Source organism: Ylistrum balloti, unplaced genomic scaffold (genome assembly GCF_031769215.1).
Source record: "Ylistrum balloti isolate Yb309-2 unplaced genomic scaffold, AGI_CSIRO_Ybal_v1 Utg369584, whole genome shotgun sequence".
Lineage (NCBI taxonomy): Eukaryota > Metazoa > Mollusca > Bivalvia > Pectinida > Pectinidae > Ylistrum > Ylistrum balloti.
In genome coordinates, this window is record NW_026781873.1 from 139,603 (window position 1) to 152,406 (window position 12,804).

The 12,804-nt window shown below is 34.0% G+C and overlaps 1 protein-coding gene across 1 annotated transcript in view; it reads left to right on the top strand.

Moving 5' to 3' along the window:
* Positions 1 to 275: 275 nt before the first annotated feature.
* Positions 276 to 12,804, top strand: part of LOC132543799 (nuclear hormone receptor HR96-like) — an 82,548-nt gene continuing 70,019 nt past the window's right edge. Inside the window, exon 1 of the mRNA XM_060207325.1 lies at positions 276 to 547. Within this exon, the coding sequence (XP_060063308.1) occupies positions 350 to 547 (198 nt within the window). The 5' untranslated portion in view covers positions 276 to 349. The remainder of the gene's footprint in view (positions 548 to 12,804) is intronic.

A 12,804-nucleotide genomic window follows, 5' to 3' on the forward strand; every position in this document is an offset into this window, starting at 1 on the left:
TGGAGTGTACCCTACCACACAACAAACGTCTTCACGACCACGTGAGTGCCGGGGCTAGTAGCCAGGATAAATACATCTGTCCTCTCCTCCTTCCATCCCCAGTCTCCCAGCATCTCGGAAAGGAAAACTCAACCAATACGGAGAGTTGGACCATTGGAATAGTTCAATAACATCACTGGACCGGGAAATTGTACACGGCGCGTCCCGCCCATGCTACAACAACACTCTGACAAATACTCATTCATGTGATCTCCGAAGTTTTCGTCAGGAGCAACATTGTTATAATGTGGTAACAACATTTTCTAATAAGGAGTTCCTAAACATTACATATCTAGGAGTTCATCATATTATGTGTGCTAAGATGCAGGAGCCAAATTATTACTTCTGTCAGGGTTCAGCACTGCAGGCCAGTACTCAGGGGAAAGAACGCCACCCCTTCATGGCCACTGCTATCCCCGGACCTGGGCCGGCAGGGCAGGGTCTGGGTGGGGTTCCATCATACATGGACTATGAGTGCTATGACTATAAACCCTCTTCCGACTCTGAGGTAAGTAATATATATATATATGATTTAGATATATGCTGATTTTCCCCTAAGTCTGTTTATATTCTTCATGACATTTTTACAAAAAGACAAACTTCAGTAATTTCATCATAGTCATAATAAGGACAAATAGTTAATACAATCTTAACAGAAGATAACCTGCTGACACCAACCACTTTTGATATCATGTATAGTTCTTCCTCAAAAAAAACTTGTGATGATTACACACTTGATTATGGGAAGGAAATGAGTTTAGGTAAAATACATCCTTTTTTTAAATAAAGATGCTACGCAATTCTAAACAACAAAAAATTGATTTCGTTTAGATATTATGTCTTGGATCTATTACAATTTATAGTAAGTTACCGTTTAATTAAAAGGGTATTTTCTAAAACATATAATAGAAATTTAATTAAAAAGTAGGAGAAAAATTTCCTTAAATGATAGCCAAATGAAACATTCTTACACAAGTAATTCAGATTGACAACCAAGTCTATGAATGAGATTTTGAGTGACTCAGTAACAGTCTATTCGAAAAGTGGGTATAAATGGTAGAGATTGGCGGAGCTCTGGGTTTAGTACTCACATTTTACGTAGCTTTGTTTATCAGGTGACAATTAGTTTTGCGACACCCTGTGTAAAGTACACCAGGGGAGAATTAACAGAGAATTAAGCTAATGTGTGAATTTTGTAGATAGACATGGCTGCTTTGTCAATACAAAACCTGTTGTGTTACATGAATTCTACTTTTTGAAACACTTGTCTTTAACCAGTACAAAACATTAAAAAAATTGCTGATATTTAGGAAAAGCTTTAGTGAATCCAGCATTCAGGTATTTGATTAAGAAAGAAATTATTTTGTTAATTCCAATGATAACTTTTTCTCAAAATGTGAAAATATTGGAATAAATAATACTTGTAACAGTTCAACTAGTGTTAATGTAGAAAACCAGAAATCAAAATTCACACATCAGGATCAAGTTGAGACGATATACAGTTGATATAAATAAACATGATAAAACATGTATGTGGATACTACTACAAACTTATTTTATTTGTTTCCTGAAACATCAAATCTGTCGTTAACTGGTTCGAGGATATTACTTTCATTTTTCTGCTATCTGTATTAACATTCAACTCTAAAACAATTCATAGTTTTATATATATATATATATACATCAAAGATTTCAAATTCAGTCAAATAAACATCATCTTTCATGTGTATATTTCAAAGTAATATAGAAATATCTCTCATCACAAGGCCTAGCGATGGTGGGAGACGTTGGTATACATCAATAATTACATTATACACTAACGTGTGTACGTAAACTGTGAGCTGTACATCCTACTCAGCAAAGTGTCAATATTTGTGTTGTTAGACAATTTTACCATGAAAAGCTATTCAACAGGCAAACAGCTTCTATAGATATGCTTAGCAAAATATTAGACTGTATTTCAATATTTTAAAAACTAAAACATCTAAAGCCTAGATGCTGGATCCTTGCATAATGTTAAGTGAACTTGGCTTACTCAGCAAAATATTCATTTTTAAAATAATAATTTACCATGAATTTCACTCATTTAAAAAATCTATTTTAGAAAATAAAAGATATTTCTGTATAAATATATTACTTATGTAGTTGATTCAGATTTTTTTTCTGTGTTTTATAAGTGTAGATATGTAAATTTTTGTAATTTTATGTGGTATTGTTTAAAGTAACTTATATTAATAGATGATGTGAGGAAATCTGCATCAGTTATAGGCTTGAAATGGATTTTAGTAAAAATGCAGACAATCCTGAGGAAATGATAGGTATAACCAGTAGTTACCTGACTGATTGTAGGTGTATTTACATGTTTTCTGTATTTCTATTAAGTAAACAACATATTTAACAGGATATGTCATGTAGATTTGATAAAACTAGGTCAGGTGATCTACAGCTATCACATAGATGTTTTTTTACTGTGCGAAGGTTCAACAACAACTTTTACAGATAAGCTTGGTGCAGAGTTTTTTTAATACTGAAGGACGAATTCTATGTTGCATGTTTATTTGATAAATTTGGGTCGATAGTTTTAAAATTTAAAAACATAAAAATCATTCTGAGTCTTATCTTTGTAAAAATTCACTCCTAAAAAATATGAAATGATTGTATAATGTGGCAATGTTTACTTTCTCTAAACATTTTCCCTATCTTGTCAGTCAGTGGTATAGATAGCTAGGCATTCAGGGCACCAACTGCCTGTATAGTACATGTCAACACTTAAATTTAGCTGGCTATTTAACTCCCCTCCTCTCACCTGACTTATATAGGTTTTCCATTTACCTTCTGCTGGTACATTTATCAGAAACAGAAAAAATATTCCAGATATGTGATCATTATTTTTTATTTTTTTATGGGAAAGTAAACTTAAATTCTACTTGCACTGATAGGTATGTCTATCTAAAAGTGTGGTGTTTCACCAGCATGTGTGTGATATTAGTTTCTTACTTTACTGCATACTAGATCTGTTGAATATCTCTCCTCATATATTAGATTGTATTAGGTGCAGAAAATATATAATTGACTGGCTGTTCTATTTCTCATTAAATATTCCCTTAAAAAAAAAATGAGAATCTTTTATTTAGTAAGGAATTTTATATTATAATTTTGATAATGTTGCTTTCATTTTCTTGTGCCTATAAAATGAAAAATTTCTTATCTCTGCCAAAAATCAAAATGTGGGCAGTGTTTAAAAAATGTTATTTTGATATTTAATGAACAACGAATGCTCATATAATATTGTGTGCCACTATTTTAAAGTTTAAGAAGCAAGAAGATTTAGGTGCACAGGAGTTTTATTTCTTGTTCATTTGAGAATCTAATATCCTATAACATAGTAAAAATTGAAACAGATTAATTTTATCCGTCGGAAACAGCCTTGATTCAGAAAGATTTGTAGCATAGAAATTAAAATTAAAGAGGCAGCCAAGGTTTTTGATAAAGCTATAAATCTTGGAATTTTTGGAAAAGCACCCCTGCTTAGATAACTCATTCTACATAGAAGGAAAATCAGTGATAATTTCTTTGTTTTCGATCCAATCTAGTGTCATCATTAATCTTGATCTGCTCGCACTGATATTCGGTCAGTAAACTGTTCATCCTGAACCTTTCATACAGCATCACGTTGCCACTGTTGAAATTTAACCCTTTCAAGGTGTAATGTAATGGCATTCATCAATTCGATATGATTAAGAATTAGTAATTTTACCTGATAAACTATCGAAGTTTTGCAATACAAAACTTAGATTACACAATTTCTGTGGCAAAATAAGTTTTGTCAGTTTTAACAAAAATTTATTACTAAATAAGTTTCCTACACAAACAAATAAAATGTTAAAATGATTTTTAAAAAAAAATAATAATTAGTCATGTTTGTTGGATTCATATGTATAAAGTTCAAATAAAGTTCAGAAATACTTTTTTTTGTAAATTGATTTTTTTTAATGGCTTCAGTTTCAAAAAAAATTTTTGAAAAGAAATTATGTTTATATAATCTTTGATACTTGATCAATCTGTTAAATTTTCAAGGCGTTGAAATCTATTAAGACTATATATGTATATAAGCCTATTTTCTTTTAGTACAGAACAGTGAATGTAAATTATGCTGAATGAATTGGATTGATAGGGTTACTTAAAGGTGTTGATATCAAACAACAAAGCTCATTCTCCTCTGCCATTCATCAAATATTACATTGTAATATGTCATCTTCTTGCTGTGTTTCCCTATTTGATCAAATTTAATGGGTTGGTATAAAAAGGTGTAGTCGGAAATATTTTAATCAAAAACTTTAACACATCAGATTAGATAAAGATTTATTCTTAGCTCTGTCAAAAGCAGGCTTGGAATACAATGTGTTAAACGCACTATAACGTCTTCATAAAGATGCAAGACTTCGGTACCCGCTTCTGATAAAATTTGGGCTGAGATGATGACAAATAGTGTCGATGGGAAGGAAACTGGAATATCACATTATCAGTATGAATGGCAAGTGTCATGTCGCGTTGATAAATATACTAAACCAGAGTCGGAGATTTGTCAATCCCTACACCTCCCCACCCATTACTCTCAGTATTATGTAACAACTGTGAGGCATACACAATGTATCATTCTATTTCACTATAATTCTAACTTTTAAAATCAATTTTCTAACAAAGGAATAAAATTTGTAGTTGTTAAGCTGAGATGAAAATTGAGATTTGGCATGTCGAGTAGAACAGCCTCTGTTTGACCATTTCTTTTTACAATGATGGAGTATAACTTGATAATATTTGAACAATTTATCTAATGTTAAGATAAATATGTTTATTTTCACTTTTGTTTCCAATTTGATGGCTTAAGAGGATTCTGTACAGTTGAGAATTCATTATTGTTTTACAACCTCTTTATTTCTGTAGATTTTTCTGACAGATATTGATCTGTATATATTTCTGACATCATATCATTGATCTGTATACATTTCTGACTGACGTATATTGATTTCTGACATCATATTATTGATCTGTATATTGATTTCTGACATCATATTATTGATCTGTATATATTTCTGACATCATATTATTGATCTGTATATATTTCTGACTGACGTATATTGATTTCTGACATCATATTATTGATCTGTATATATTTCTGACATCATAGTATTGATCTGTATATATTTCTGACAGACAGATATTGAACTCTATAGATTTCTGACATTTTACTAATGATCTGTATAAACATTTTACCATCCACAATGAATTTAAGTACAAGTTTCATCTATTTTTAGACTAGAAATATTATGCATTTTGAGTGGTGCATCACTTGCACTATATATAAAAGCATGTACCACAGAGTGTGTTAACAACATAGTTCTCTCTCGTCTCAGATGTTAGGGATGTTGTTATGTCACTCACATCATTAATGTACTATATTAGTGGAATAAGATGCAAGTATGTTCAGTATCATTTGAGAAATTTGAAATTTAGACTTTCATAAGATGTCATAATGTTCTATTTTATTTCAACTAATAATTCCGATATAAGAACCTTAGAAACATAATGTTTATATTCATCAAGATACAGCTGGCCTCTTAGTGCAATTACTTCACAACTGACTTTAGTTTAGTTGTTTTGAGAGCATAATTGTGGTGATTGTATCTATCCTTAGTTTATAAATCATTGTCTACAATTTGCCTTTGACCGTGTCTAGCATTCAGTGGCTTTATTCATATACTTAAGAATTAAAACACATCTTCAGGAAACACGGACCATTTAATGTTTTCTGTTCAAGGATATAAGTATGTTGTGATGAAGTTGGCAGAGATTTTACCTTTGTAGTTTGTTATATAGTTATAAAAATATTCTTCAACAAGAAGAAGTTTTAAAGGATTTGCACTTCAAAAGTAAGAAGTATATTACTTTGCATAAGGAAACAGGGCAGTTTTTTAGTTGATTTCTATTACTTTGATAAGCAAACTATCTTAATCATGGTGGATTTATACATGTATATTTATGTGTCTGAGATATGCTGGCTTATATAAGTATATAAGTTGTACTCTTTCATAAAGGAGATATTCTTCTTGCCTGGCTTGAGATTGTAGAGGTACTGACTCTCTGTGACGACAGGACCACCTCAACTCCTATTGCAAAAACATGCTATGTTGGTATTTTTAGGTATGACAGATTGCTTTCTCAAGGTGAAGACTATGTTCATTACATCTTTTTGCTACTACCCATTAATTGTCTATAAATACACAGTATCAATCAAAATAAAACCATCCTAAATGTCATCAATGAAAGTAAATCAATTTCAGTATTGCACCACAGAAAACAAGTTCTGATTGGTAGGTTAAGAGAGAATCTGTGAGGTATGAATATCCATATAAAACTTTGTACTTCACCACTAACTCCAAAATAAAACATTTTTATATAGCCCTAAGATCTCTGTTCTGAATATAAAACTATTGAAGCATTTTATACTTTTATCATTTAATATGTCTACTTCAGAAGATTTGAGATATTTGTTTGGTGGTAAAGAAAATTTCAATAAAGACAAGCTGGTTGGTGTTGCCACTATATAACATTGTCACGTAGTTATCTGTATATGTACCTCATAAAAATGATAGAGAATTTAAAGAAATTGTTTATCATGACCATGTTGTAAATAAAAAATCTTGTGTTGATGATAAAATAGACACTTTTGTATGATTTCCCTCCAAAATTAAATTTTAAATAAACGAAGAAATTTGAAAATAACTGGGCTTAATGCAATTATTCTCTTTACTGGAATCAGCAATGTTGTAACAAATCTGAAAGTAAAATTGGATTTGCAAAAACGAACATATATTGTTGAAATAATGTTTATAAAAACTGCTCTTCATGAATGGCCAACACAAATTAAATTTACTGTTAGTTGTTTTATCAAAACCAATTTAAAACTAGGTAAATTATTAGAATAGACCTACCTGAAGTCATAGAAGCATTCATAGTATTTAAGTATGTGACTTTTAATGATAAGGTTTTATATATGAAAATAATTCTGTTGACATATATAATACAGTTCTAGTGATTTACAATTAGTTTACTTCAAGGCTGTAACACATAATCAGAGACTACCCATGGTTCTGCTGTACAGTTAAGTACACCTCCCCAGTTCTCTGAAATAAGATAAAGCTTGATATGTCGTATAGAGAATAATCTGATTACAACAGTTTATACAGAGATTATAGTTTATCATGAAAATTTAAATTGGAAAATAATGCTTTTTGTAAATTAAATGAAATAAAACTTCTCATGAAGAGAATCTTAAGTGAACTATTTAGATTTAATTTGAATCCAGAAAATAAGACCATGAAAATTTAACTTTGAAGTAGACTCAATTTGCATGAATATAGATTAACTTACTCTTTAAAAGCCAAATACCAATCCAAAATACTTAAAATGGATGTTTTCTTGTTTTAATTGTTTTTTCAACACGTGAAATGTAGGAATATTTCAAATTCCAGAGGTAAATAAAAAGAGTAATGTTACAATATTGTGCTTTAAAAAAATCGGATGAATTACAGTTAGCTGTCTTTTAGAATTGGATTTCACATTCAAGAAAAAAAATCTGTATTTCTAGGTGTATCGGTCAATACTTGGTGTATCAAGAGATACAGGAAGTATCAGTCGATACTGGGTGTATCAGGAGATACAGGGTGTATTGGTTGATACTGGGTGTATCAGGAGATACAGGGTGAATTGGTTGATACTGGGTGAATCAGGAGATACAGGGTGAATTGGTTGATACTGGGTGTATCAGGAGATATACTGGGTGTATCAGGAGATACAGGGTGTATTGGTTGATACTGGGTGAATCAGGAGATACAGGGTGAATTGGTTGATACTGGGTGAATCAGGAGATACAGGGTGAATTGGTTGATACTGGGTGAATCAGGAGATACAGGGTGAATTGGTTGATACTGGGTGAATCAGGAGATACAGGGTGTATTGGTTGATACTGGGTGTATCAGGAGATACAGGGTGAATTGGTTGATACTGGGTGAATCAGGAGATACAGGGTGTATTGGTTGATACTGGGTGAATCAGGAGATACAGGGTGTATTGGTTGATACTGGGTGAATCAGGAGATACAGGGTGAATTGGTTGATACTGGGTGAATCAGGAGATACAGGGTGTATTGGTTGATACTGGGTGTATCAGGAGATACAGGGTGAATTGGTTGATACTGGGTGAATCAGGAGATACAGGGTGTATTGGTTGATACTGGGTGTATCAGGAGATACAGGGTGAATTGGTTGATACTGGGTGAATCAGGAGATACAGGGTGTATTGGTTGATACTGGGTGAATCAGGAGATACAGGGTGTATTGGTTGATACTGGGTGTATCAGGAGATACAGGGTGAATTGGTTGATACTGGGTGAATCAGGAGATACAGGGTGAATTGGTTGATACTGGGTGAATCAGGAGATACAGGGTGTATTGGTTGATACTGGGTGTATCAGGAGATACAGGGTGTATTGGTTGATACTGGGTGAATCAGGAGATACAGGGTGTATTGGTTGATACTGGGTGAATCAGGAGATACAGGGTGTATTGGTTGATACTGGGTGAATCAGGAGATACAGGGTGTATTGGTTGATACTGGGTGAATCAGGAGATACAGGGTGAATTGGTTGATACTGGGTGAATCAGGAGATACAGGGTGTATTGGTTGATACTGGGTGAATCAGGAGATACAGGGTGTATTGGTTGATACTGGGTGAATCAGGAGATACAGGGTGAATTGGTTGATACTGGGTGAATCAGGAGATACAGGGTGAATTGGTTGATACTGGGTGTATCAGGAGATACAGGGTGAATTGGTTGATACTGGTTGTATCAGGAGATATACTTGGTGTATCAGGAGATACAGGGTGTATTGGTTGATACTGGGTGTATCAGGAGATACAGGGTGAATTGGTTGATACTGGGTGTATCAGGAGATACAGGGTGTATTGGTTGATACTGGGTGTATCAGGAGATACAGGGTGTATTGGTTGATACTGGGTGTATCAGGAGATACAGGGTGTATTGGTTGATACTGGGTGTATCAGGAGATACAGGGTGTATTGGTTGATACTGGGAGTATCAGGAGATACAGGGTGAATTGGTTGATACTGGGTGTATTATGAGATACAGGAAGTATTGGTTGATACTGGGAGTATCAGGAGATACTGGGAGTATCAGGAGATACAGGGTGTATCAGATATTACTGGATATATCAGGTGATGCAGGGTGTATCACGTGATACTGTGATATTAACAAGCCTGACACAATTACTTGGCAGCTTAATTAGTACACATAAACCAATACAGCAGATGCTTGGTGATTAGTTGTTCGTAGGAATTGATGGTCCCATCTGAAGATTACATCACATGAAATTATGCAATAAAGTAATTTGAAAGACATATATTGAGACATGCATATGTTTGTGGTGTTACGATCAGTGACACATTCCACACGAGGAGTGTTTAGGAATAATGATGTCCATGACAACACCAAGCCTTGCATGTCCTTGTCTCATTTCCTCTGCAAAAACCAATCATAGAGATACAGTCACTTGAAATTACAAGAAAAATCCATCTTTAAAATGTGACATTGCTGTCTGCTACATTGCCTCTACTTGTAGCAAAGTAAGACATAATTCCTGTGGCAAGAGAAGGTTACTCTGTCACTTTGCCTCTGGTAAGGGAAGATCACTGTGACTGCCCTTGATAAGGAAAGATAGTTCTGACTGCCACTTTGCCTCTGGTAAGGGAAGATCACTGTGACTGCCCTTGATAAGGAAAGATAGTTCTGACTGCCACTTTGCCTCTGGTAAGGGAAGATCACTGTGACTGCCCTTGATAAGGAAAGATAGTTCTGACTGCCACTTTGCTCCGAATAAAACATAGTTCTGGCTGCCACTTTGCCTCTGGTAAGGGAAGATATGTCACATTGCCACTTTGGTAAAGGAAGGTAACTGTAACTGCTCCAGATAAGGAAAAAGTTTTATCTGATTGCAATTTTGCTTCTGGTAAGGGAAGATAACTTTGTCTGCTACTCTGTCTAGTGGCTGCCACTTTGCCTTTGGTAAGGGAAGATAACTCACGCTGCCACTGTGCCGTTGGTAAGGGAAGATAACTGAGTGCCCCTGATGAAGAATAAGTTCAATCTGACTGCCACTTTGTCTCTTGTAAGGAAAAATAACTCTGACTTTCACTGGTTTTCACTTATTAGGAAATGCACTGCCAGAGGTTGTTATCCTTGTGAGCATGTAATTTTGAGTGCCTGTGTGATGAATCTTACTGAATTGCTGAGAGGCACAAGTTCTGTAATGAATTGGTGCCTTAAAGTTCTTTACAGAATGAATCAGGGTCTTTCTAGTTATACACAGAATGAATCGGGGCCTCTCTAGTTCTATACTGAATTGCTGTGAGGTTCTAGTTCTGTAACGACCTGGAGTCTATATAGTTCTATACTGAATGGCTGTGAGGTTCTAGTTCTGTAACGACCTGGAGTCCATATAGTTCTATACTGAATGGCTGTGAGGTTCTAGTTCTGTAACGACCTGGAGTCCATATAGTTCTATACTGAATGGCTGTGAGGTTCTAGTTCTGTAATGACCTGGAGTCCATATAGTTCTATACTGAATGGCTGTGAGGTTCTAGTTCTGTAACGACCTGGAGTCCATATAGTTCTATACTGAATGGCTGTGAGGTTCTAGTTCTGTAACGACCTGGAGTCCATATAGTTCTATACTGAATGGCTGTGAGGTTCTAGTTCTGTAACGACCTGGAGTCCATATAGTTCTATACTGAATGGCTGTGAGGTTCTAGTTCTGTAACGACCTGGAGTCTATATAGTTCTATACTAAATGGCTGTGAGGTTCTAGTTCTGTTATGACCTGGAGTCCATATAGTTCTATACTGAATGGCTGTGAGGTTCTAGTTCTGTAATGGCTTGGAGCTTACATAGTTCTATACTGAATGGCTGCGAGTTTCTAATTCTGTAATGACCTGGGATCTATATATTTCTATACTGAATTGCTGTAGGGTGTTAGTTTTGTAATGACCTGGGACCTCTATAGTTCTCTACAGAATTCCTGTCTGTACTCTGCATCTTTACTTTACTATCCACATTTATCTATTACTATAAACTAGAGTTAGGACATCACAATTCAATTTACAAAAATGAATGAAACAAAACAATAAGCAGTAAATCATATCCAGAAATACAAAATCCTATTTAAGAATCTTTGCCATACGAATGCCCGCAATTAGGTTTTATCAGTGCCAATGTCACGCAGCATTGCAAGTTGCTTTATTTGGCATAATCATGTTGTAGCTCCTTTCTAAAGGAGATAATTAGAAAATGTGTTCACTTAAATTAATCAAAATATTTAGTTCCTTTCAAAATCTAGGTATAATTATCTTTCAAGAATTCAGAAAACGTTTTGTCTGCGGGCCAGATTTGAGTTTCTGTTGTGACTTGGTTAGCAATATGGATTAATAACGTTACATGTTACACAGTTATGTTAACTAGCTATATAGAATGTATACTGACAAAATCAGTAGCAACATGACATGCATTTGACATCAACTATAATTCAGGGTGGGCTGGCAAATTGTATAAACAAAACATGTTGTATTGGCCATGATTGTGTATGACAGTTGGGATGATGAGACGTAATGATTTGTAATGAGCATGAGGATGTAATGATGGTCCTCTCACACACAGAAATCACACAATATTGATCCCATGTCATTGCTAATTGCGTTGAAACGAAACAATTGTTGAATCCCTACAGTATGGTTCAAAGTTGTTTTTTAGCCCCTGTTAATATTTCTGTTCTTGTTACGCTTCTGTTATGTAAACTAACCAAACAAAATTGAAAATCTAGTGGTTAGAGTTTCTATGGTGGTGTTATTGGGTGGTGTATACCCACTGAGCTCCTGTAGTAACTTTGATGCATCACCCAAGTGTAGCATAACCCAAGAAAACCATCACATTTTATTACATTTTTTTATCATTTCATTGACAGGCAAGGAACATGTGTGTTGTAGTAATCACTTATTCAGTGCTAATGGTAGATGTCATTTAAAAATTCATAAGTTTATTTTGCTGAAGAGAAATTTAGAAATTATTGTAGATAAAAAATATTTTCCAAACATGATTTGTATCAGCTGTTTGAATGTTTATAGACTTTATAGATATAGAAAAAGTGAAAGTCCTGATGGGCACTGCAGATTGTTTCTTGTCATATTCCACCTTTTGTGTATATATGGCCTCCGACTACAATTATACATGTCCCTTCAGGTTGTTGTATACAAATATAGTCTACAAGTAGATCTTACGTAAATTGTTTTTTCCTTTAATATCTGTCCTTGCAATATATTGTTTTTTTTTCTCTCGATAGGGCTTATTTTTTATATTTATAATTTCTAATACTTTTTTTAAATGTAGGGTTCTATTCGAATAAAAAATTTCTTAAATGCAGGTCTTACTTTTGCAGCTGATTGTAGGTTCAGCGTGATTGATCCTAATTTGAAAAATGTTATGTTTTGATTATATAATGGTCTGAGGTTGATACTTTTTCAGTTATATCCTAGATTTAACAACTACAAAATTAACCAGGAATAATCTCCACTGAGGAACTTTTTCTCCGGCAGATGACGAGAAATTTCTTCATAAGCACTTTATCCTTAGTGTTACT